Source organism: Tachysurus fulvidraco, chromosome 2, assembly GCF_022655615.1.
Source record: "Tachysurus fulvidraco isolate hzauxx_2018 chromosome 2, HZAU_PFXX_2.0, whole genome shotgun sequence".
In the NCBI taxonomy this organism is placed as follows: Eukaryota; Metazoa; Chordata; class Actinopteri; order Siluriformes; family Bagridae; genus Tachysurus; species Tachysurus fulvidraco.
The window spans coordinates 3,685,094-3,712,638 of NC_062519.1; the positions used below are offsets into that span (position 1 = coordinate 3,685,094).

General features: G+C 44.1%; 2 protein-coding genes across 2 annotated transcripts; one reads left to right on the forward strand and one right to left on the reverse strand.

The window, feature by feature from the left end:
- Positions 1-5,734, forward strand: LOC113647852 (mitochondrial tRNA methylthiotransferase CDK5RAP1-like). Its single transcript, XM_047804100.1, has 12 exons — positions 1-581; positions 2,204-2,307; positions 2,394-2,428; positions 2,971-3,071; positions 3,374-3,578; positions 3,952-4,072; positions 4,167-4,388; positions 4,514-4,611; positions 4,703-4,889; positions 4,969-5,118; positions 5,289-5,429; positions 5,566-5,734. The coding sequence occupies exons 1-12, from the start codon at positions 296-298 to the stop codon at positions 5,629-5,631; spliced, it is 1,716 nt and encodes a 571-aa protein (XP_047660056.1). The 5' UTR covers positions 1-295; the 3' UTR covers positions 5,632-5,734.
- On the reverse strand, positions 5,662-26,278 carry LOC113656420 (bactericidal permeability-increasing protein-like). The gene is made up of 16 exons (XM_047804132.1): positions 26,135-26,278; positions 16,412-16,532; positions 16,215-16,326; positions 13,291-13,419; positions 13,031-13,186; positions 12,398-12,461; positions 12,258-12,318; positions 11,801-11,892; positions 11,533-11,709; positions 11,337-11,396; positions 6,744-6,911; positions 6,586-6,653; positions 6,421-6,463; positions 6,278-6,341; positions 6,116-6,192; positions 5,662-6,033 (listed from the first exon to the last, which is right to left on the reverse strand). Exons 1-16 carry the CDS (start codon positions 26,141-26,143, stop codon positions 5,971-5,973), a joined length of 1,464 nt encoding a protein of 487 aa, XP_047660088.1. The 5' UTR covers positions 26,144-26,278; the 3' UTR covers positions 5,662-5,970.
- Between the last annotated feature and the right edge of the window lie 1,267 nt (positions 26,279-27,545).

A 27,545-nucleotide genomic window follows, 5' to 3' on the forward strand; every position in this document is an offset into this window, starting at 1 on the left:
ACCAGACCTCCTTAGACATGCTCGTGAAGCTCAAATAGGAAGGTTACATGTGATTTTTTTTATGTATACATATAGATATTTTCCATGCGTTACTTAATATACATCTGAAAATGAGTTTATTAATCTATCGAATAATCTGACAGACATTTCAAAACGGCTTAAAAAATTACCTCAAAAATCCTACAGAATCTTGTTAGCATCTTTGCTAAGCGTATAACCTTAAACAGTCACCTAATTTCTGGTCCAGGACTGATTGTAGTAAAAAAAAAAATAGATTAAAATATTTCAATCAGAAATGGAAGCTGCAGGAAGTTTAAGACTCTTTATTTTTAGCGTTTATAAAAGTTTATCTCGACGCGCGCGGGGCTACCAACGACGTTATTGCTCCGCGCGTGCGACTCATAGAGTTACCGTTACCGAGGAGACCAAACTTAAGGGATTTAAAACCAAACCGTTGTCCGGTCCGAGTTTAACCGACTTTATTAAACTTTCTTCGTCAAACAAGAACAAACTTCCTGAAGTTTATGAATACGAAGCGTCGTATCTTCCAGAAAACCCCTCTGAAGAAAATCTACGCAAAGGTGAGAGAACAGGCGAAACGACATGTTCGCTAACTAACATGGGACGTGTCCTAATCCGCACTACTAGTAGTCACAGCGGAATAGGACGCAACCGTTTGTCACAATTAAAGCTGCAGTATGTAACTTTTTTGTGTACACGTTTGACCGATTATTTCGGATCTGTTTTAAATTAAAGGTTGGGTCTCCGATATTTGAGAAATGCTTCAGAAAACTGCGTTGGGCCACCAAACAAAACAAATATCAAAACAAACATGTAGCCAATGAGCAGTAAGGGGTGGGTCTTGTCAATATGGGCGGAGAGAGTGTTCAGTGCGCATGTGTGACATTAGCAGAAAGTGGTTTTAACATTGACATGGAGGATGAAAGCAAAGAAAGACTTACGACAAGGCAAGAAGTAGGACGTGTTAATATAGGATCAGCTTTCCAGCGCTGGAGAGAACTGAAGGAGCAGGAAGTTGGTCACATATTCACAGATTGGAGTTTACCGAGTCAATAACTCCTGAGCTAAATGCTGCGGCCAATGTCAATGTTAAAACTGCTTTCTGCCAATGTCGCACTGAACACTCTCTCCACCCATATTGACAAGACAAGACCCCTTTCTGCTCATTGCTACACGTTTGTTTTAATTTTTGTTTTGTTTGGTGGCCCAATGCAGTTTTCTGAAGCATTTCTCAAATATCAGAGACCCCAACTTTAACACTACTGTCTACAGCAAATCTGGTTACACTTTAATACCATCTCATTATATTAAAATCCCTACGTTCGACTATTGTGCAATAAATTTATATTTCTATATATAAACACTTGCATACTTATTTGTAACTATACATCATTTACAATAGCAAAAATAAACAAAATGAATTTATTACGATCACCTTGGCTGCAATTGTTGTTTTTAATTTGTTTTTAAAAGATTTTTTTTCTTGCAAGTAGCTTCCAAAGGAAACACTGACTGCGTCCAAAGAAAACGCTGTCTGTGCACATATGTGCACATAGATTTTTTTTTGTCCCCCTTTCCACCGGTAGGTGCTTCCAGAACCTCTGGTTAAAAACCATTAGACTGAGGAACAGCTTTTTTCTCTAGAGGGATTTGAACAGGAAATGAACAGCTGGTGCTTTCAATGGTTCATAACCCTTTTATCTTCCCTGTACAGCTTTTTTTCCACCTTACCAAACTCCTGATGATCACCCACCCCTGTATATTATATTAATAGCACCTGTATATCTGTCCATATAATATATAACACTGTGTATATTTCATGTCTATATCACCCAACCTGTATACCTTGTATATCCATACCTGTATATCCGTAGCATATACATCTGTATATGATCCTGTTCATACTGTAAAATACTGTAATCCTATTGTATATACTGTACATCTTGCACTTGCTGCTTATTGCACTTCTGGTTAGATGCCAAACTGCATTTCGTTGCCTTAAACTTGTATATGTGTAATGACAATAAAGTTGAATCCAATCTAATCTAATCAGTAGCATATTTCTACCAGAGGGGTCTCTAAATCCCCACATATTGAAAAGTTACATAATGCAGCTTTAAATGTAAATTTAAATTTCAAAAGTGAGTGTAAACATTTGATTACTTTTTCTCTTTTCCCGTAGTGTATTTTGAAACATATGGCTGCCAAATGAATGTGAATGACACAGAAATTGCTTGGTCCATTCTTCAGAACGGAGGCTACCAAAGGACAGCTGAGCTGTCAGAAGTAAGCCAAGCCCTTTTATATATTTCCCTATTTACACAAATGTATGTTTTAGTTTAATTCTTATATCTATTTTCATTCTCTAACAGGCGGATGTGGTGCTGCTCGTTACCTGCTCCGTAAGGTGGGAATACTGCTGTGATAAAAATCACTAACATGAAATGTGTAGTTTTGTATGTAGTGTTTTATAATTGTAATCATTCTGAACTAGGGGAAGAAAAAAGACTGATATCTCCAAATATCTCTAAAATACTGATATCTGATATGAATATAAATATTGAGCAAGAGACAGGAGCAAAAATAAAATAAGATAAATAAATAAATAAATAATATTAAATAATAAATATTTTTGTTAAATTCTCTTGTGATGTTTAGTTATATATTTATTTTTATTCATTTATTTAAAAAAACACTAAACTGTAAAAAATTGACATCTGTTTGCAGATTAAAACGAATGCAGTCAAAGAATCTAGTATGACCTATGACCATGATCTAAGAGATTATGAAATAGATATATTTGGCTCTAACCAAGATATTTTTAATTGCTAAAATGTCAAGTTTTTTTTATTTTTTATTTTTATTTCTTTTTGTCACTGTTTACCAGTTACATTGCTGTCATGGATGTGTAATGGCTTTGGATTTAGTTCTGTTTCCTGTTTTGCACAGAGAGAAAGCAGAGCAGACCATCTGGAACAGACTCAAACAGCTTGGAGCCCTGAAAAAGAAACGGCCTAAGACTGATGTCCCGTTGAAAATAGGAGTATTGGGTTAGTATTTACTGTATTTCTCAACTTGTGTGTTTTTTGGCTTTTGTGGAAGATGCTTTTCATATTTTCTCACTGATGTGTGTCTGTGTGTGCATTTGTGTCTCTATGTGCATGTCTGTGTGTATCTTTGTGTGTGTGCGTGTGTGTGCCTGTGTGTGTGCGTGTATGTGTGTGTATTTGTGTCTCTGTGTGCGTGTCTGTGTGTATCTTTGTGCGTGTGTCTGTGTGTATCTTTGTGTGTGTGTGTGTGTGTGTGTGTGTGTGTGTGTGTGTGTGTGTGTGTGCTCATTCCACTCATTCAGGCTGCATGGCAGAGCGACTGAAGACCGAGCTGTTAGAACGAGAGAAGGTGGTGGACGTCATAGCAGGACCTGACGCCTACAGAGACCTGCCACGGCTCCTGTCTCTTGCTCATGGAGGACAGAGAGCCAGCAACGTCCTGCTTTCCCTGGAGGAGACCTACGCTGATGTCATGCCAGTCCATCATGCAGGACACAGCGCTTTTGTGTGAGAAGTGCACATTCCCATGCTTTAGTCTTGTGAAACCTGAATTTCACAGTACGAGTCACTGAAACATTTACAGATGGCTTTGGAGAAAATGCACTTTGTTAGGTTTCATCAGAGAATGATCAGGAACATTAACCTTAATTCACTTTCCATGTTCAGACCTCACAAGACACATAACAAATTGCACCACTAATCAGTTTAACAATGGATTCTTTCCAGACCTGTGATTTTCAACTTTCTTAGTTTTACAAGAAGACATTACAAATGCTTTATTGAAAGCACCAGCTGTTCATTTCCTGTATCCTGTCAACCCCCCCCCACACACACACACAAACAGAAATCATGATTTCTCCTCCATTGTTTTGTCCCTCAGGTCCATTATGCGTGGCTGTGACAACATGTGCAGCTACTGTATCGTACCCTTCACCCGTGGAAGAGAGAGGAGCAGACCCGTGTCCTCCATACTGGAAGAAGTGCGCAGCCTCTCAGATCAGGTGGCTTTTTTCATTGAAATGAAGTTATGTTATAAATCACATATTTTATAGAACCTGCACTACAAATTAGTTTGTATTATTGTGGTGGCTGTAGGGGGTGAAGGAGGTGACCCTGTTGGGGCAGAACGTTAACAGCTACAGGGACACGTCTGAGACGCAGATCAGCACCTCCGGTCTCAGTCGGGGTTTCAGCACGGTGTACCGTAAGAAGCAGGGAGGCCTACGTTTCGCTGATCTTCTGGATCGAGTCTCCATGGTTGATCCCGACATGAGGATACGCTTCACATCTCCACATCCCAAAGACTTTCCAGATGAGGAAATCTAAATTACTGACACTATTTGTTCTCTTTTGATTTTGTAATATTTTATTAATATGAAATAATGCATGCTATTTAATTAAAAAAAATGAACTGTTTTCTTTAAAATATGTGTTTTATGTAGGTATTACATTTGATCCAGGAGAGGAATAACATCTGTAAGCAGATCCACCTCCCAGCTCAGAGTGGCAGCAGTCGAGTTTTACAGTCCATGAGACGCGGGTAAGACAACGCTGATAATTCACAGAATCGTAAGAGTTGTCTTGGAATCCTTGAGTGTTAAATTAACCACCTCACTCTGTTTTATTTACAGCTACACCAGGGAGGCGTACCTCGAGTTGGTGGAAAACATTCGAAAGATAATACCAGAGGTCAGTCTGAGCAGCGACTTCATCGCCGGTTTCTGCGGTGAGACAGAGGAGGACCACCAGCAGACACTGTCTCTACTCCGGGAGGTGGGCTACAATGTAGGCTTTCTGTTCGCATACAGCATGAGGAAGGTAAGCAGAATCATCACTGAACAAAACTGAGGGTTATTTGTTGCCAGAGGTGAAACCAGATCTCTTCGATTCCCTACAGAAAACACACTCATACCATCGTTTACACGATAATGTCCCTGTAGAGGTGAAGAAGAGGCGTCTGGAGGAGCTCATATCCGTGTTCAGAGAGGAAGCCTCTAAATTGAACACAGCTCTCATTGGGAGCACACAACTGGTCCTAGTGGAGGGAGTAAGTACTGCAGCTAATAGATGCTTCTCGAAGAATGCTAGCTTCGTCCGAGAACCCAAAGCTCCTGAACTGGCAAACAAAAGGCCAGCTAATGTTGTAAAATCAATGGACGACATAGTTTTTTGCTGTAATTTGATATTTTATTAGTCTGATTGTCTTTTTATGTGTAGGAGAGTAAACGATCCCCTGAGGATCTCTGTGGTCGGAATGACGCCAACGTAAAAGTGATTTTTCCCAGAAAGCATTTGCCCTCTGACCCCACAGGCATTAATACTGCCCCGGTTAAAGCTGGAGACTATGTACTGGTGAAGGTGAGTTTTAAGACCCTTTGGGTCTTATGTGTACTTTTGCATTTTTCTGTCCACATCAGTAATGAACATGATGTTTAATAGTGCTGGTGAAACTTCATTGCTGTGTAATTTACTGTATGGTGTTTTCCTTTTATAGATTACTTCAGCAAACTCCCAGAGTCTGCAAGGCCACGCCTTCAGCCACACCTCCCTGAACTTATGAGCAGCATCATAACGAACAGGACACTGTATGTTAATGTTAATATTAGTGAACCACGTTTATTGAACAAATTATAAATTAAAAATATTGCTGTAAATAAAACACATATTTTGCGTGCTTCTATTAGAAGAGCAAAATAAGAGTCATATTCAGTCAAGCTACATATAAATGAAGGCCTTATGCTGTTAAGATGCTGGATAGACTCATATAAATGGATGAAATAGAGAACAGAAAGAGAGAAGCCACCAGTTTAGCATGACCTGATAAGATCGTGATTAGTATGCATAAAAGAAGGGCTTATAATTTCAGGAAAAATATTAGTTTGGAAAAAAGAATCCACAGTTAGAGGACATCAGGTAAATCCACTCCTCCAAACTGGACATCTGTCCCGATCAGCACATAATCCTGAAATTACATTAAAAATCATGGATTAAATCAAATTTAAAAGTCTATACATTATAAAATTGACCAAACTTAATTCTCATACCTTCAGGATCTGAAGCTGGGTGTTGCGCAGGTTCATTTCCCCGATGGCAGGTAGAGGATAACCGTTCTTTAGGAAATCTGCCAAGAGCATTTTATAGATTAAAAATTTTTTTTTTTAATAAAAATCTACAATAAAACACAGTTGATCAGATCATATATTCACCATTAACTCTGGGTATCACAGCATCATTCAAGAGTGACAATACAACATTATCCAATACTTCTACCTGTTGGACAGAAAAAGAATTTAGATTTGTGTTCATTTTCCTCAGCAGACATATCAAACTGGTCTGTTTGTCCTCATACCAGAATTGGTCCAACGTTGCTTGTGTTTAATGTCAGGTTAATTCTATAAAAATAATAAATATATTATGAGCAAATTACCAATGATTGAAAATTTTTATTTTTTTATTTTTTTTTAAAATAGCATTTAACAAAGTTTTTTTTTAACATAAAACCAGCATGAATTACTTTTTAAGAGTCACATTTCCAAGCACTTTCAGACCGCTGACATAAATCAGAGCGCTCACGCTGGCATTCTGCAGATAAAACATGTACATCATTAATGATTCGACCAAATATTTAACCCCTCCCACAGAATCATATCACCTCATGTCTGCGTTACTCACCATGTTGAGGATGAAGAGAGGAGACAATGTGGCGTTGCGCTGAATAGCGTAGGCTGAAACTGTGCTGCTTGCCTCCAGGGTCATTAGGTCAGGCTCAAATGAGATGTTCGGGTCCTTTGCAGCCTTCAACAGGAGCTTCATCTTCAGGCCAGGGTACTGCTTAGCAATCTGGAGTCACATATTAAATACGTACATTAAGTAAAACATGCTAACGATTAAAAGTGGGGTGAACGATGTTTGAAAGCCAATGTTGACATTTGAAATCACCAAATACAAACACACCCCAAACCCAAACGGGTGTCACCCCTGTTTTGATAGCCCCGCCCCACACATACATACGCAACCCAGGCAACTATTATGGCGGAACCTGCTGGGGCAGCTGGCCGAGGGGATATTTTTATCAATAAATCAACTCAATGAGTAATACTATGGTAATACAAATGTGTTTTTGTAGTTCTGTGTGTTTTACTGTGAAAGGTTTTCTCCCAGCTACATCCCCACACACAAAGGAGGCAATGTCCTGGACCTGGTTTTCACCCATCCTTCTCCAGCTACAGACATGACTGCTACCCCACTAGACATCTCAGCCCATCACCTGGTATCCTTCACCATCACTCTCCCTATCCTACCTAAAATTATCTACCTAAAATTATATAAAAAAAATCACCCCCTCGTTCTTACCCGCCGCAACCTTCAGTTTGTCTCCCCTTCTTCTGTAGCTTCTGGCACTCTTTCTTCTCTTCCTGATCCTGAGTCTTTTTCCTCACTACCCTTGGAATCAGCCACTGATGCTTTCCTCTCATCTCTCTCCTTAACTCTGGACCTTCTCTAAACCCAAGAAAACTTCTTGTTCTGCTTCTTGGCTTTCTGATGTGCTGCGCAACAATCAAAGACAGCTAAGATCATCAGAGAGAAAGTGGAAGAAATCACAACTTGATGCAGATCTTGATTCTTACCAAACACTCCGTGCCAAGTTCTCCTTAGGTGTGACTTCTGCCAAGACTTCCTTCTACAAGGAAATGCTTGAAGATTCTTCACATGACCCTCAGAAGCTCCACAACATCATCTCTTCTCTACTCAACCCCCCAGCTCCACCTTCTTCATCCTCCCTGACTGCAGAAGACATTGCTTCTCTCTACCAGAAGATTGAGGAAATCTGCCGGACATTCACTTCTGCCCCGACTGCACTTACACCTCACAGTATGGATTCCCCTACTCCTTCATTGTTGCATTTCTCAACTGTAGCAGCAGAAGAGATTTACAACTCATCCAGTCTTGCAATCCTACCACCTGCCCATTGGATCCACTCCCTTCCTCTAAGCTCCAGATCATCTTGCAAGACCTTCTGCCCTTCATTACCACCATCATCAATAGATCCATAGCATCTGGTCAGGTACCAACTACTTTCAAGGGAGCAAGGGTTATTCCCATCCTAAAGAAACCTGCTCTGGATCCATCAGACATCAGTAACTACAGACCGGTATCATTTCTATCGTTTCTTTCAAAAATTCTTGAACACATTGTCTATAATCAACTTTCTGTCTATCTCTCACAGAACTTCATAGAACAGAACTTCCAAGATCCCAACCAGTCTTGCTTTAAAGCAGCTCATTCCACAGAGACAGCCCTTTTAGATGTCTCTGAGAAACTACATGTTGCTAGATCAGCCAAACTGTCATCTCTCCTTGACCTTTCAGCAGCGTTCGATAAGGTCAACCACGAGACTCTTCTTTCCACCATCAGGAGTCCTGGGATTTGCGGATCATCTTGGGATTGATTCACTTCCTACCTGGAAGGATGCTCATATCAGGTAACATGGAGGGGACTGACATCTGCTCCATGCAGTCTCTCCACTGGTGTCCCACAGGGATAAATACTTGGTCCTGTTCTTTTCTCCCTGTATACTCACTCTCTTGGTGAAGTTATTTCCTCACATGGGTTTTCTTACCACTGCTATGCCGATGATACACAACTTATCTTCTCTTTCCCACCCTCAGATACCACAGCTTCTGATTTGATCTCAGCATGTCTGGCAGAAATTTCATCATGGATGACTACTCATCAGTTAAAGCTTAATCCTAGCAAAACTGAACTGCTGTACACAACGATCTGATCTCCCCTTCAGCCACAGCTCACAACCTTGGGGTAACCATGGACCATCAACTGTCCTTTTCCTCTCATGTTGCTGTGACTCGCTCATGTCGCTTTCTTCTCTACAACATTAGAAGGATTCAGTCATTTTTGTCCACACAGGCTGTTCAGGTACTTGTTCAGTCTCTTGTCATTTCAAGACTGGATTACTACAACACACTGCTGGCAGGTCTACCTATGAATTCAATTCGTCCTCTGTAAATGATACAAAATGCAGCTGCACGGCTTGTTATCAACCTGCCAAAGTTCTCGCATACCACCCCGCTGCTGCGATCCCTCCACTGGCTTCCGGTAGCTGCATGCATCAGATTCAAAACACTGATGCTGGCCTACAAAGCCAGAAATGGACCAGCAACCCTCTTACCTCAAAGCCCTCATCACTCCTCGCACTGCACCCCGCACCCTCAGATCTACCAGCACTGCTCAACTGGTTCCACCATGTCTCAGGGTAAGAGGCAAGTATACTACAAGACTCTTCTCTGTTCTGGCACGAAGGTGGTGGAATGAACTGCCCCTAGGGGTCCGGACAGCTGAGTCCACTGGCTATTTTCAAATGGCGGTTGAAGACCTACTTATTCAGGAAACACTTCAACTAGCACTTCTCTTTCCTTATCTTTTGCATTAAAAAAAAAAAAAAGAAAACCACAACCTTTGACACTTTTTCATTTTAACTTTGAACAAATGTTTTAACTCATGATATCTTAAGTATGTAACCTAGTGAACTAGCATTAATGATTCATTGTTAGAGATTTAAGCACTTATGTACGTCGCTCTGGATAAGAGCATCTGCCAAATGCTGTAAATGTAAATGATTGCTCAGAAGAAATTGATTAGATCAAATAGATTTAAACACAGATACAGTACGTGAGTGTGACAGAATGCACTGTGTGGTATTTTCCTCAGAATTTAGGGTCAAAATGAGACCCCTGAAGTTTCCCCTAAAGAAAATAACAATACAGGTGGATATTAAATGATATCAGAGACTTAACCATCGAATCGTATATACCATAGATATCTATACTCTACCCCTCCTTGAACCGCAACCTTATTGTGGTGGAGGGGTTTGCGTGTCTGAATGATCCTAGGAGCTATGTTGTCTGGGGCTTTTTTGCCCCTGGTAGGGTCTCCCAAGGCAAACAGGTCCTAGGTGACAGGCCAGACAAAGAGCGGTTCAAAAAGCCCCTTATGTAGACTTCAATATCATGGTCCGTGATGTCGCCCGGTATGGCGCAACCGGGGCCCCACCCTGGAGCCAGGCCCGGGGTTGGGGCTCGCATGCGAGTGCCTGGTGGCCGGGTCGTTCCCCACGGGGCCCGGCTTGGCTCAGCCCGAAGGAGCGATGTGGGGCCGATCTCCCGTGGGCCCACCACCTGCAGGAGGAACCGTGAGGGGTCGGTGCATTGTGGATTGGGTGGAAGTCGAAAGCAGGGGCCTCAGCAACCCAATCACCGGACACGTAATCTGGCTCTGGGACATGGAATGTCACCTCGCTGGTGGGGAAGGAGCCTGAGCTGGTGCGGGAGGCTGAGAGATACCGACTAGAGATGGTTGGGCTCACCTCCACACACAGCTTGGGCTCTGGAACCCAACTCCTCGACGAGAGGAGTCAGTTGAGATGGCTTGGGCATCTGTTGCGGATGCCTCCTGGACGCCTTCCTGGGAAGGTGTTCCAGGCATGTCCAACCGGGAGGAGGCCCAGGGGAAGACCTAGGACACGCTGACGGGACTATGTCTCTCGGCTGGCCTGGGAACGCCTGGGTATTCCCCCGGAAGAGCTGGAGGAAGTGTCTGGGGAGAGGGAAGTCTGGGCATCCCTGCTTAGTCTGCTGCCCCCGAGACCCGGCCCCGGATAAAGCGGTAGAAGATGGATGGATGGATGGATGGATCTATACTCTAACCCACCCCCCCCCCAAAAAAAAACAAAAAAAAAAAAACAAAAAAAAACAAAACAAAACACTTTTTCATTGTAACTTTGAACAGTGTTTTAAACTCATGGTATCTTAAGTACGTAACCTAGTGAACCAGCATTAATCTATCCAATGATAGAGATTTAAGCACTTATGTACTTCGCTCTGGATAAGGGCGTCTGCCAAATGCTGTAAATGTAAATGTTTAGCTGCGTTTCACACATCAGACGACATTCTATACCTAGAACCCGAGGCAGAGGTAATGGCAGAGGCTAATGTCAGACATGCGCACTGAACACTCTCTCTGCCGCATATTGACAAGACACACCCCTTTCTGCTCATTGGCTACACGTTTGTTTTGTTTGCCGGCTCGACTCAGTTTTCTGAAGCATTTTTCAAACATCGTGCACCCCACCTTTAATTGTGACCTTGGAATGATTAGTCTAAGATGCTTAAACAGATACATCCCCAAAAAACAAAAGTTTATAGGAGATTTAAAATATAAAAAAGAAGAAGATATGAATATATTTCATACCTGTGGAATGAAAATCCCAAACGTCTTTGTGTCAAGTTGAAAAGGACAGCTGGAAGAGATCTGTAATGAGAATGATTATTAAATTTCAGAACCTACCTGATTTTGTTGTGAATGTTTTGTTTTGTAAAATTTGTTCTCCTTGTTGATAAAATCAGCCTAGAGTTAATGATGACCTACAGCGGTGGTTGTAACTCACCATGTCGTCTGTTATATAGTGTTTCAGCACTCCGGCGTTGTTGTACACGAAGCCGGCTGAGTTCAGGGTGAAAGCTGATAATGCGATGTACAGCATGTTGCTGTCCTGAGCAGGCAGAGAGAAGGGTGTCGGGGAGAACGGAGGCTCCTGGTGTTGCTTGATGTTGTAGAACTCCCCCTGCAGAAAAAGAAAGAGAAAAATAGAGAGTATTGAAAAACATAAATAAAACATGTCAGGTTTTCCCAGGGAGAATTAAGTTTCAACTCACCTTTAAACCCAGATCAATGCCAGAGTAAGAAACAAATGGTGACCCCACCATGGAATAGTCGATTTCAGCATACTTGTCAACTTGAGCAAGAACTAAAATGTATTAAAGCATTTAAATAGCAGACTTTAGCAGGATATTAGGTTCTGTAACAGATAAAGAGACTTATTTTAACATGTAAATATGTGTGTGTGCGTGTGTGTCTCTCTCTCTCTCTCTCTGTCAGTTGGGGGGGGGGGCATGTGGTAGCCTAGCGGTTAAGGTCTTGGGCTACCAATCAGAAGGTTGTGAGTTCGATCCCAGGAAACCTAAGATGCCACTGTTGGGCCCCTGAGCAAGTCCCTTAACCCTCAATTGCTCAGTTGTATAAATATGAAATAATGTAAGTTGCTCTGTATAAGGGTGTCTGCCAAATGCTGTAAATGTATGTATGTGTGTGTGTGTTGATCATTGATCATACCATTTAGAGTTTTCAGATGCGGATTGATGCTATTTATGGCTTCAGTCACCATAGTACAGATCTGAAACACCAAGGATTTATAATGAAATAAACAGCACGTGATATTCTTCCTTTTAATTTAATTGGGGTTTTGTAGGTACCTGTGGCTGTAGGGCATCAAGCACAGCTGAATTGATGTAGCTGTCAAACAATTGATACAGCCAGCTGAATGGACAAGGGAGAGGAATAATAATAAAATATTATTGTGCATATCAGTTTCTCTGAGCCACTCACAAAGTGTGTCAGTGACAACATATTAAACAGAGCCTTTGTCGTGTCCATGGATTGTTGTCAACTGAAGCCTAAGAGTTGTTTACTGTGGGAATGACAACAGTCCTTCAAAACCATATAAATCATTCATGAACTGTAGATGGAAGACTTTCCAGAAGGCTCCAGAAGTTCCATTTTATAAATTGCTATAAATTACAATTTCTGAATAAAAGTGACTGTTATTCATCTCTGTCTGTCTGTGATGTCTCTAGAGTTTAGTGGTAAAGTTAAAATATAAAAAGTTTAATATTAATAATAAGATAGTATTAAAGATCTATATAAATACAAACATTTTGACTCATGGAACATCTACAAATACAGATAACACCAATACAATCCTAATGAGCTTGGCAATAATACAAAAAGTTGAACCTTTGGTAGTGTTATGTACATTTTATTTTCTTATTTTTAATCTGAAGTGGTACACCAATAAACGTGACCTCATATTTCTAATGATAGATTACCTCAAACCTCCATGCAGATCGATTTCGACTTGGCCAATAGAAGCAGAACAGGATGCAGCGTAAACTCTTGGATGCCCTTGACCATCGTTACTCACACCAATGGTGGTGCTGATCCTGATGTCAAAGATGGACAAAGTGAACCAGCCGTCGTCGTCTCTAGACAATTTACACAAGACAATTTTCTTTAGGATTAAGATGAACCAATCGTTATTAAGATAATCGATTAAGATAATCGTTATCAATAATCAGCTTTTGCTTACATGAAAAGATATTCCACTTCCCAGTTGCCTTTCAGGCCAATGTAGGCCTTGCCGACAGAGAGACTCACCCCAGTACCAGGTACAAACCCCACAGCCATAGAATACAATGAAACCTCTTCGATCCGCATGCTGTCAGAAACAGAAATGATGGAATCTAAACAGTCCACAAGCCAATAACATTTCATATCATATTACATCTCCTTAAATCTGATTGAAATCCCCTACTGCTTTGTTGTTGCATTTCTGTAGCAGCAGAAGAGATTTACAACTCCTCCAGTCCTGCAATCCTACCACCTGCCCATTGGATTCACTCCCTTCCACTAAGCTCCAGATCATCTTGCAAGACCTTCTGCCCTTCATTACCACCATCATCAATAGATCCATAGCATCTGGTCAGGTACCAACTACTTTCAAGAGAGCAAGGGTTATTCCTATCCTAAAGAAACCTGCCCTGGATCCATCAGACATCAGTAACTACAGACCGGTATCACTTCTCTCGTTTCTTTCAAAAATTCTATAATCAACTGTCTGTCTATCTCTCACAGAACAACCTCCAAGATCCCAACCAGTCTTGCTCATTCCACAGAGACAGCCCTTTTGGATGTCTCTGAGAAACTACATGCTGCTAGATCAGCCAAACTATCATCCGTCCTTATCCTCCTTGACCTTTCAGCAGTGTTTGATACGGCCAACCACAAGACTCTCTTGTCCACCCTCAGGCGTCTTGGGATTTGCGGATCAGGGAATGGTTTGCTTCCTACTTGGATGGACACTCATATCAGGTAACATGGTGGGGAGTAACATCTGCTCCACGCAGACTCTCCACTGGTGTCCCACAGGGCTCAGTACTTGGTTCTGTTCTTTTCTCTTTGTATACTCACTCTCTTGGTGAAGTTATTTCCTCACATGGGTTTTCTTGCCACTGCTATGGTGATGATACGCAACTTATCTTCTCTTTCCCACCCTCAGATACCACAGCTTCTGATTGGATCTCAGCATGTCTGGCAGAAATTTCATCATGGATGACTGCTCATCAGTTAAAGCTTAATCCTAGCAAAAATGAACTGCTGTTCATCCAAGGTGATTCATCCCCAGGTCATGATCTTGATATATCCCTACACAACGATCTGATCTCCCCTTCAGCCACAGCTCACAACCTTGGGGTAACCATGGACCATCAACTGTCCTTTTCCTCTCATGTTGCTAATGTGACTTGCTCATGTCGCTTTCTTCTCTACAACATTAGAAGGATTCAGTCATTTTTGTCCACACAGGCTGCTCAGGTACTTGTTCAGTCTCTTGTCATTTCAAGACTGGATTACTACAACACACTGCTGGCAGGTCTACCTATGAATGCAATTCGTCCTCTGTAAATGATACAAAATGCAGCTGCACGGCTTGCTTTCAACCTGCCAAAGTTCTCGCATACCACCCCGCTGCTGCGATCCCTCCACTGGCTTCCGGTAGCTGCATGCATCAGATTCAAAACACTGATGCTGGCCTACAAAGCCAGAAATGGACCAGCAACCCTCTTACCTCAAAGCCCTCATCACTCCTCGCACTGCACCCCGCACCCTCAGATCTACCAGCACTGCTCAACTGGTTCCACCATGTCTCAGGGTAAGAGGCAAGTATACTACAAGACACTTCTCTTTTCTGGCACGAAGGTGGTAGAATGAACTGCCCCTAGGGGTCCGGACAGCTGAGTCCACTGGCTATTTTCAAATGGCGGTTGAAGACCTACTTATTCAGGAAACACTTCAACTAGCACTTCTCTTTCCTTATCTTTTGCATTAAAAAAAAACAACCTTTGACACTTTTTCATTGTAACTTTGAACAAATGTTTTAACTTATGATATCTTAAGTATGTAACCTAGTGAACCAGCATTAATGATTCATTGTTAGAGATTTAAGCACTTATGTACGTCGCTCTGGATAAGGGCATCTGCCAAATGCTGTAAATGTAAATGTAAATGATTGCTCAGAAGAAATTGATTAGAAGAAATTGATTGATTAGAACAGCAGTAACATGAAAAGCTTTTTGGCTTATTAACATAGAAAAAAAGAGATAAAAGAGAGGAGGATATATATACACACACTATATCTTTATACAGTACTTTAAATGCATGGACGGTGCCAGTTGTTCTTGGTTTGTTTCAGTCCTTGGTTAACGACCGCAGCTGATCCATGCTATTTACCCTTTAGTTATTAAGTTAGGAAAACCAACAATGTTTTTAGATTCCAAAGCTCTTAATAAGGACATTAAAAATTAACCCATGCTTTTTTGCTTAAAGGTGAAGACCCAACTTTATGTATGTTTTGTTCCCTTATCTGTCAAACATTTTATGAGATTGTCCTGGACTTTACACAAGCAGAATGCTCTTTTATCAAGTTACTTCACTTAAGGACATATTTAATGACATTATGCCTGAAAAGGTTTGGATTTTTTTTATCTTATCTGAATCCGAATCTGTTTGATCTGTAGATTCCCAAGTGATAAACAGAGACGTCAGTCATGGATAAGTTGCAGGGACACTAAACACTTTTTTTTTAAAAGGTTAACACAGCTGACAGTCCTGGAAGGATGTCACTAGTTAGGTTGGCAGTTCAGCCTCAAAGTCAAACTTTGTTTTTGGTTAGTTAACATTAGTTAATGTTGCAAAAGTATTGCCGGAAAAGAATAAACAAAAGATTGAACAGTCTTTGCCACCTATCTTTCACATTATGTTCCTCTTGAATTTGTGATTTGCTTCCACCTGCAAATTGCTTGTGTATCATATTTAATAAACAAATACAATTTAAATGTTTAAATTAACATGTATAGTCACACCATTGTAGCAGTGTTGCATGCCCTATACAAGGCGACATCTAGTGTATATATCTATGCATATTTACAAGAAAAATATGTTGATTTGCTGCTTCACCTGCTCACTCTGTATGAGACGTCCATAAATAGAACCTCTGTTTTGCCCCTCATGTTTGGGATTTGAATGGTTTTGATCTTCTCCCGTAGGGGGTTGATGCTAATCTGAAGTTCTGCAGTTGAAACAAAAATAAATATGATCTTGATGGAAAGAATAGAAAATAAAATATTTAGATGCTTGTGGCATGCAATACTCACCATAATCAAGCCCCTTTTGTGTGACTCTTACTTTAGCTCCAGGGTTTGTTCCTGAAGCCTCCAGAGAGATTAAGGTGAGCAGAGACAACACACACCACAGAGACACCATGTCTACTCTGACCTGAAACACACACACACCAATGTGGGCGTCAGGTATAACAATTTTTTTTCCAGTTCAGTTCATCCACCAATTAATTTTATGCTCATCATTCATTCTTTATTCATTTTCTACCGCCTATCCGAAGTCATGGGGAGCCTGTGCCTATCACAGGCATCATCGGCATCAAGGCAGGATACACCCTATAACGTAATCGCACACTATGGACAATTTTCCAGACATGCCAATCAACCTACCATGCATCTCTTTGGACCGGGGGAGCAAACCGGAGTATCCGGAGGAAACCCCCGAGGCACGGGGAGAACATGCAAACTCCACACACACGAGGCATTATGTATTAGTATCATCAATTAGTAGGAAAAAAATATCTCTCTTTCTCTCAGTGTCTCTGTCTCTCGCTCGCACGCAGTGTCTTGTTTTCTTTGGAAAAAGTTTCTTTAGAGGAGTGCGCTTCTGCAGTTTCTAGGTCAATCGGCAGGAAGAGCATTGTTTCTGCTGCCCTCATGAACAAGGCTGTGGTTATGTTTGTGAATAAGCTTCACAAAGTTGTGTTTGTGGTCGCTAAAGGGGTTGTAATTAAAGACTTTGGTCAAAGTTTCCCCCTCAAATATCCCTGTGAAAAGAGTTACCCTGTCTAATGTCCCCCTGTAACGAGGCGGAGTCGTATGGATCCATTTGCAGCGTATTTATTAATCTCGACAGAGTAGGCAGGCAGGGTCAAGCACGGCAAACACAATATCAGAGAAATGGCGGAATCGGAATCGAGGGATAGGCAGAAGGTCAGGGCAGGCAGCGAACAATCGAAGAGACAGGTAACAGAAACAAAGTCAAAACAATCGGAACAAACAATCAGAGAAACGCTCAGAATGACTGCGGGAGCAAGTCGAGACTTCGCAATGGGATCAAGTTCGTTTGCTTATTTAAGTGCGTCAGCTGATGGAGAACAGCTGGCGCCCTGATTAGGTTGAACGGGGTATAGTGGGAAGTGTAGTCCGGGAGCGCTTAGTACTCCGGAGACGATTCTCTCCGTTGTGGGTGCGGAGGTGAGGCAGGTGTGCTGATCATGACAGACCCCCCCCTGCGAGCGGCTCCTGACGCGAGGACGTGTGCGACGTCGAGGTCTTCCACGAGACCGGGGAGCGGGCCTGTCCGGGTGGCGTAGGTGGAAGTCAGCGGTGAGTGAAGGGTCCAGGATGTCCCCTGCCTTGACCCAGGAGCGTTCTTCCGGGCCGTACCCCACCCAGTCGGCTAGGTATTCCAGGCGGCCCCGTCGGCGCCTGGAGTCCAGCAATTCGTGGACCTGGTATGCCTCTCCCTCGTCGACCAAGAGGGGTGCTGGTGGTTCGGCGGAGGTTTCTGGGTCTCTCGGTGGTCCCTCCGCGGGTTTCAGCAATGAGGTGTGAAAGGTGGGAGATACGCGGTATGACGGGGTAGTGCCAGGCGGTAGGAGACCGGATTAATCCGTCTGACGATTCGGAATGGACCCACAAACCGTGGGCTGAGCTTACGACAGGGCAGACGGAGGCGGAGGTCGCGGGTGGACAGCCAGACCCACTGTCCGGGTTGGTAGTCGGGGTGCTCACGGCGGCGCCTGTCGGCCTGTGTCTTTTGCCTGCGAATGGCTCGCCGTAGCTGCCGGTGTGCCGCGCTCCACGTGTCCCTGCTGCGACGAAACCACTCGTCAACGGCCGGTAAGTCCGAGGGTGTGTCGGACCAGGGGAACAAAGGAGGTTGAAATCCCAGGACGCACTGGAACGGGGTTAGACCTGTGGCGGGTTTGAGGAGAGAATTCTGAGCATACTCAGCCCACATCAAGTATGTGCTCCAGTCGGTCTGGTTATCGTGGCAGTAAGAGCGTAGGAACCGGATGAGATCTTGGTTCAGCCGTTCCGTCTGTCCGTTGGCTTGCGGGTGGTACCCCGAGGTGAGGCAGATGTTCACGTTGAGCTGTTTGAAGAATGCCGCCCAGACTCGTGAGGTGAACTGGGGGCCGCGGTCGGACACGATATCCTCAGGCAGGCCATAGTACCGGAAGACAAAGTTGCACAATGCCTCCGCGGTCTCGAAGGCTGTGGGAAGTTTCGGCATGGGGATCAGACGGCAGGCCTTGGAGAATCGGTCGATCACGGTGAGGATAACCGTGTGGTTGTTGGAACGGGGAAGGTCGGTGACAAAATCGAGTGCAATGTGGGACCAGGGGCGTTGAGGCGTGGGCAGGGGAAGCAGTAAGCCCGCGGGGAGCTGATGAGAGGGCTTAGAGGTATTGCAGATCGTACAGGCTCGGACGAATTTGTGCACGTCTGTGGCTAGAGTCGGCCACCAAAACTGGTTCTGAGCCAGGTGTAGGGTGCCTGTGACGCCGGGATGGCCGGCGCTGGGGTTGGAGTGTAGGAGCTCCAGGAGGTTCGTGCGCCAGTTCTCGGGCACATAGGTCCGGGATGGAGGGCAATTGGCAGGTGGTGGTGTGTGGGCGTTGGCCTGGGTTATTTCCGTCATGATGTCCCACTGGATGGGCGCGAGGATGTGGGCTTTGGAGATGATGGGTTCGGGGCTTGTGTCCGGTCCGGGTTCACCTATCGGCCTTGATATTCTTGGTCCCCGGCCTGTAGGTCACCGTGAATCGGAACCTCGTGAAGAACATGGCCCACCTCGATTGACGGGGATTCAGGCGTTTGGCGGCACGAAGGTACTCCAAGTTCCAGTGGTCGGTGAGCACGGTGAACGGGTGTACCGCGCCCTCTAGCCAGTGCCGCCACTCCTCGAATGCTACCTTCATGGCTAGCAGCTCTCGGTCCCCCACGTCGTAGTTGCGTTCCGTCGGAGATAGCTTGCGTGAGAAGTATGCACACGGAAACATCTTGTTGGCCGGGCCCTGGCGTTGAGACAGTATGGCTCCCACCCCCGTATTAGAGGCGTCCACCTCTACTATGAACGGCCGGTCTGGATCCGGGTGGTGGAGAATGGGAGCTGAGGTGAAGCTCGCTTTCAAGCGCCGGAATGCCGTTATAGCTTCAAGGGACCAGGTAAGCCGAGTGGATGCCTTTTTGGTCATGGAGGTGAGCGGGGCCGCAATCGTGCTGAAACCACGGATGAAGCGGCGATAGAAATTTGTGAACCCCAGGAAGCGCTGTAACTCCTCCAGGCTCTGTGGTCGGGGCCACTGTAGTACCGCGAGCACCTTGGAGTCGTCCATGGCGACCCCCTCGGCTGAGATGACGTAGCCTAGGAAGGTCGTGGAGGTCTGGTGGAATTCGCATTTTTCAGCCTTGGCGTACAGACGGTGTTGGATGAGACGTTTAAGGACTGCCCGCACATGCCGGATGTGTTCCTCCATGGTCTCTGAATATATAAGGATGTCATCGATGTATACGACCACCCATCGGTCCAGCATGTCGCGGAACACGTCATTAATGAATGACTGGAACAAAGCGGGACTGTTCGAAAGGCCGAACGGCATGACTAAATATTCATAATGGCCTGATTGGGTCGAAAAGGCGGTCTTCCATTCATCCCCCTCTCTGATCCGGATGAGGTTGTAAGCGCTGCGTAAGTCCAGTTTCGTGAAGTATCGGGCCTGGCGGAGCTGTTCGAAAGCCGACGGCACGAGGGGAAGAGGATACCGGAACTTGACTGTCATGTCGTTCAGCGCCTGGTAGTCAATGCATGGGCGGAGGCCTCCATCTTTTTTCTTCACGAAGAAGAAACCGGAGGATGCCGGGGAGACGGAGGGTCGGATGAAGCCCTTCTGGAGCTCCTCCTCGATGTAGGTTTTCATGGCTGCCATCTCTGGTTGCGACAGCGGGAAGATTCTCCCTCTGGGTGGAGTGGATCCAGGCAGAAGCTCTATGGCGCAGTCACTGGGCCGGTGCGGTGGTAGTTCGGTGGCCCGAGTTTTGCTGAAGGCCGCCGTCAGGTCTTCGTACTCCGCTGGGAGTTTAGAGGTGGTGGAAGTGGAGCATACAGAAAGCGTGGTGCTGGGTCGTGGGGTTTTCGTAGGCAGTGGCAGGTGTCGGTGGCATGCTTCGCCCCAGCTTGAGATGTGCAGGTCTCTCCAGGAGATGACGGGGTTGTGAAGTTGGAGCCAGGGGAAGCCTAGGATGAGGGCGTGACGCGGGGAGCGGATGATGTGGAAAGGCAGGTATTCTTGATGGTGAGGGCCTACCTGCAGCCAGAGACTCCTGGAGATGTGCGTGATGTGGCCCTCACTGAGCGGCCTGCCGTCTACCGCCTCCACTGCCAAAGGAAAAGCACACGGGGTTACCGGCACGTTATAGGCTTGCACAAACTCCCTTGACATGAAATTGCCCGCGGTGCCGGAATCGATTAGTGTGGACAGATTAATCATTTTCCCCTGTATTTCAACTTGTACTTGCACCACCGCGCAGTTCGAAGATTGAGGAATGAGCGGGTCAGGACTCACCGAGGTGTTCCGTCTGCCGGGCGGCTTGTTGGGGCAGGCGGCCAGTCTGTGTCCGGCTTCTCCGCAGTAGAGGCAGAGTTGGAAGCGGAAGCGTCTTGCTCTCTCCTCAGGTGTGAGGTGTGTGTGGCGTCGAGCTGCATGGGCTCGGGGTCCGCCGGTCGGGCTGTGCGAAGTGTCTCGTGCGCGTGTCGGGCGGCGTGCGTAGGAGGTCGACGTGTCCGCATCAAATTGTCAATGCGGATGGACAGGTCAATGAACTCTGTTGAAATCTCTCCCTTCATCACGGCAGGCGAGCTCGGCTTGTAGATCCGGATGCAGCCCTTTGCGGTAGATCACCTTTAGGGGTCGCTCCTCCCAACCTGTCTCGGCGGCGAGCGTACGGAATGTCAGCGCGTACTCAGCGGCGGGATGGTCGCCCTGAGATACGGCCAACAAACGCTCCTCTGCGCTCTCACCCATGGCGGAGTGCTCGAAGACAGCGCGGAATTGGGAGAGGAAGTGTTCAAACGTGGGGAAGGCTGGGCCATCCTCTTGCCAAACCGCCGTGGCCCACTCCAGCGCTTTCCCGGTGAGGAGCGTGCACAAAAACGCTACGCGGCTAGCGGCGGTCGGATACAGGGACGGTTGTTGCGCCACAAAGAGCTGGCACTGCATTAAGAAACCTCCGCATTTTCCAGGATCTCCGTTAAACTTTTCCGGAAACGCGAGCCGCGGGCTGGTGACAGCTGGGGTCGCGATTGGATCGGCCGGCGAACGGGGCGCCGGTGCCGGAGGGTTCGGAGCCGCAGCGGGGCCTCGCAGACATTGTAACGCCGCAGCGAGCTCTCCGATGAGCGAGGTAAGTCGCGTTAGTTGTTGGTGGGGTCCGGCGAGCTGCTGGGCTTGAGCGGAAAGCTGGGTGGCAAGCTGAGAGACGGCTGCTGGATCGCTCGGTGGCGAAGTCTTCTGTAACGAGGCGGAGTCGTATGGATCCATTTGCAGCGAATTTATTAATCTCGACAGAGTAGGCAGGCAGGGTCAAGCACGGCAAACACAATATCAGAGAAATGGCGGAATCGGAATCGAGGGATAGGCAGAAGGTCAGGGCAGGCAGCGAACAATCGAAGAGACAGGTAACAGAAACAAAGTCAAAACAATCGGAACAAACAATCAGAGAAACGCTCAGAATGACTGCGGGAGCAAGTCGAGACTTCGCAATGGGATCAAGTTCGTTTGCTTATTTAAGTGCGTCAGCTGATGGAGAACAGCTGGCGCCCTGATTAGGTTGAGCGGGGTGTAGTGGGAAGTGTAGTCCGGGAGCGCTTAGTACTCCGGAGACGATTCTCTCTGTTGTGGGTGCGGAGGTGAGGCAGGTGTGCTGATCATGACACCCCCCTTACATAGATAATGACAACTGTCTAGATTCGGAAAACTAGTGTCACAAATATAAATGATCCCAGCAGGTTGTAAAGACCCCGAACTGAGGCACATTGTGTCCTATAGAAGACATGATTTTAAACAACAGGGATAAAGATGTTTAAAATAAATTGAATAAATAGAAAGAATTTGTCATTTTTGCAACTTCTGGAGTTTTGAAGTGTTTTGGTTGTGGTCAGGAGGGACATTTAATCAGGAATTGTCCCAAGAAAGAGGTTAAAGGTAATCAGGAGATAGACATGGTAAAAGAAAATAAAGTAAAAGACAAACAAGACAATGACAAAAAGTCAGGAAGTAAAAAAGTAACACAGAAGGTCAAATTACTGAGCCAGGAGCAGATCAGGTGGAGACAGGAAAAGAAAATCCAAAAATTGACGTTAATGACAATACAGAACAGAACACAGAAATAGTCAACAATCAAAGTGATGAGTCTGCAGGTACAGAAGATACAGACCTGGGGTCTCATTTATAAAGAGTGCGTATGCACAAAACGGGGCTGGAAACGTACGTACGGCAGTTGTCGCGCAAAGGTTGTGATCTATAAAAAACAAACTTGACGGGAAAATGTGCGCACCTTTAAGCAAACTTTGAGAAGTGCGTACGCACATTCTGGAGACAAAGGGAATTGGCGACACAGATGGTGAGGTCGTGAACTGAAGTTAGATTGTAGAAAATTCATGTGAGAAGAACGATTATAAAAATTAATGACATTAAATTTTCACTCCATTTCATACGTTATATCCACATTATCATGAAGATTAAATCCAACAGTGTTATTTGTGCCGATTGTTTTAGGCTATATACATCTAGTAAAATCCAAACGTAATTCAAAATGTAATAATCAGCACTACTCCATCCAGGGTGCATCGTTCCTTGATGCCCAATGACGCCTGAGATAGGCACAGGCTCCCCGTGACCCGAGTAGTTCGGATAAGCGGTAGAAGATGAATGAATGAATGAATAACCAGCACTTACAGTCACATTGTCCACAACGGGAACGCAGGAGGAGATGGTGCGACTTCATGTCATACAGAATAGCATGAAATACCCTTTTATTAGAGAAATGCAGAACACAGTGTAAAAACTAAATATTTTCCTTAATGTACATATCATAAAGTGTCAAAGACTGCAAATACAGTCATGAAGTGACGTGACATACGGCTAAGTATGGTGAACCATACTCAGAATTCGTTGTCTGCATTTGACCCATCCAAAGTGCGCACACACACAGCAGTGAACACACACACACACACACACACACACCGTGAACACACACCCGGAGCAGTGAGCAGCCATTTATGCTGCGCCGCCCAGGGAGCAGTTGCACAATCGCTACTCATCATCGGTCCTAACTATTACGGTGTTCATTACAAAACCGTCATGAAGAAGCATGTGTTTGTTACAGTATGTAATGGATCATGCGATCGACAGTCGATTGCTCATGCCTTGGTTTCGCGGCTAACTGGCTGTTTTGTTGTGAATACACATTTTGCTGAATTACACTCTCGTGTCTGCCTTTTATTTCATGCTTATACTGCTGCATAAACAGTGTTCACTATAACATTTTCGTTTAAATTTTCGCCCGCAAATTAATTCTGTGATTTTGTCAAGGTGTTAACGATCAGTCTGCTAGAAACATATAAATCCTCCGGTGACAAGGGTATGTAATGCTTCATGATGGCACTGCTGGCACTTCTGGCACTGTTGGATGATTACGCCAATGGGAGAATAAGGAGAGAATGAGTTTTCAGGGACCATGATGATTTCCTGGCCCATTATGATGACTGGCTAATAAGCCGATTTAGATTCCCTAGAGCTGTGCTCTTTGATATATGTGTTGAATTGGGTCCAGTATTAGAGAGGGTAACACGCCGGAACCATGCCATCCCAGTCCAAATACAAGACCTCACCACTCTGGGGTTCTTGGCAACCGGCTGTTTCCAGCAGGAATTGGCAGACAGGTAAATTATTTATATAAAAAAAACTATAAGTAATCCTCAACTTTGTGTCTAAAACCTTTTCGTATATGAAATAATTCTATTGGAATCTATCATCTCACCCTATAGGTCTGGTATATCACAGCCGTCCCTGAGTGCCATAATATCTGTTGTTTTGAATGGTATACTTAATATGGGTATTCGGTACATCAGGTTCCCCTACACTGTACAATGACATTTTGCAACAATGTCTGGTTTCCCAAATGTAATCGGCACAATTGACTGCGCTCATGTTGCTATAAGGGCACCATCTGAAAATGAATTTGCTTATGTTAATAGAAAGCATGTGCATTCTATTAATGTGCAAATCATATGTGACTCCAACATGACCCTCACAAACATTGTGCCACGCTGGCCTGGTTCAACACATGATTCCTTTATCTTGACACATAACAGTGTAGGGAACAGACTAAATGCAGGCGCAGTAGCTACGTGATGGCTGGTTTCTTGGTGAGTTTAACAATATTAAAAAGTAGAAAATGTAACAATGTTGTTTTTAATATAATTATAAAAATGTTGCTTTTAATATAATTATAACCTGCAGGCGACCGTGGCTACCCCCTGAGACGCTGACTCCTCACCCCATTTTTAAACCCGCAGAGCGCAGAGGAAACTCATTATAACGAGGTCCACTCTCGTGCCCGCACAGTGATTTGCATTGACAATTTATGTTTAAAAATGGGCGTGTACAGGGCGGGATTTGAGGCTGGTTCACGTACGCACATCTGCAGGTGATCTGTGATTTATAAAGGGAACATTGCTTACAGGTGTGCGTACGCACGGTTTTATAAATCAGAATTTTTTTTGGCATACGCCATTTTTGGCTTTTGGGCGTACGTAAACTTTTAGTAGGGATCCTACACACAGTTTTATAAATGAGACCCCTGGTGATGTGAAAATCAAAAGCAGGAAGTCGGCCCACACATGAGGAAGAAAGAGCTAGCTGAAACAGAACAAGACATTATGAGGAAGAAACAAATCTCTTTTTTACAACTGTTCATATAAAAGTGGAGTTTTCTTTTCTTGCATAAATGCAAATTTGCATTATATTTGCTTTCTATGCCTTATTCAGTAATGTCACTAGTTCATACTTTCATTTAAAAGCAAAATTTCTCCATTCCTTGGCACAGACATAGAGTTTTGACATTGAGACAGCTAGGGACGAAGGCCAGGGTACTAGCTTAAAGGGACAAGAAGAAATAAAACAACTCAAGTGACTTAAGGAACTGCTTTCCCTGTCATGCATTTGATGATCGAGCAATGTGCAAAATTTGCATATATATGTGTACTGGATTGGGGTTAGAGGATAGTTTACATTTGTAAAAATGAAAGTGTTAATGTCGATGTGGACTGCTAAATGACATGGACATGATATGTAGGTGGAATTTAGGAAAGGTAATCAATGCTATATTCAATCAGATAGTACACAAGAATAGCAGACTGAATATTGAGCGTTAATAATAAACCCTTAAAATATCTTAATAAACACTTAAAGTATCTTAATAAACAATTAATATATCTTAATAAACCCTTAAAGTATCTTAATAAACTCTTAAAGTATCTTAATAAAACCTGCCTATGTATCACACCTTGTGGATGATTGACAACACTATTGATTGCACAAACAAGACATCTAATGAGAAATCTGTCAGCAGACACCATGTGAAAAACAATACTGATGCCATCGATACTAAATTCAGCAGAACAATGCAGACAGTAGATAAGAACTAGAATCTAACAAATTTAGCAAAATTTTGTGCTAATAGACTTACCGTGTCCATTACAACATGTGACTCACACAGTTTCCTCCTGCAGTAACACACACACACAAGTCTCTATACATACAGTATACACTACATATATATACTGTATCAAGTATGTACAAGATGTTTTTCATTTCCGGTTGTGCACAGACTTGTCCAAAAGAAAAGGAACTGAAAACTCATAGGAGCCCTAACATGGCACAATCAAGTGGCAGCAGAAACACAAACAGATTGTATATCTATATCAGATTGATTATCTACTTTTTTATATTAATTGTATTCTATTCTGGGGGGGGCACGGTGGCTTAGTGGTTAGCACGTTCGCCTCACAACTCCAGGGTCGGGGTTCGATTCCCGCCTCCACTTGTGTGTGCGGAGTTTGCATGTTCTCCCCGTGCCTCGGGGGTTTCCTCCGGGTACTCCGATTTCCCCCCCCAGTCCAAAGACATGCATGGTAGGTTGATTGGCATCTCTGGAAAAAAATGTCCGTAGTGTGTGAGTGTGTGTGTGAATGAGAGTGTGTGTGTGCCCTGCGATGGGTTGGCACTCCGTCCAGGGTGTATCCTGCCTTGATGCCCGATGACGCCTGAGATAGGCACAGGCTCCCTGTGACCCGAGGTAGTTCGGATAAAGCGGTAGAAAATGAGTGAGTGAGTATTCTATTCTGTACTATCATATTCTAAGTTATAGAACCTGTTCAAGCCCTGCTTGAGGACTACATCAAGCGTACAATAACATAATGTACATGTGTCAGGATCTTGCCCAGAATTTTTCCATGTGCCTTTTATTTATGTTCAGTGTTCACTTGCTCCCCCATGTGCCTCGATCCCCCCCACCTGACTCGCTGTGTGCCTCGCTCCTCCCACCTGCCTCGCCATGTGTTTTCACTGCGTCCTCCCTTTTTTTGTCATGACTTTTGTCGTACATTGTCCTACATGTCGTAAATACTTACATTAAGTAAAACATGCTAAGCCGGTTGTGACATGAGTCAAAAATATCTCGGTTGTCATCTAGTGACTGTCTGCAGTATTAAACCAGTTACAACTCCACCTTTTATTTTCTGGAACTTTAATCTCTTCTGTCATCTCATCTGTCTGCAGATTACATCAGTGAACTCCCAGAGCCAACGGAAAATAGACTTGTGAGGAGATCTTGATGAACAGGACGTTGTATGATTATGTACTCAGGTTTTATTAGTTAGGGGTGTAAAAAAAAAAAACAGACAAAAAAAAAATCATGTTTATTTATTTATTCATACCTTCAGGATTTGAAGCTGAGTGTTGAGCAGATTAATTTTTCCAATAGATGGTAAAGGATAGCCTTGCTTTAAGTAAGCTGTTAAAAGCATTTCAGAAAAGTATTTTTAAAAAAAATTATTAAAACTTAAAAAAAATCAGATCATGTACTCACTGTTCACTTC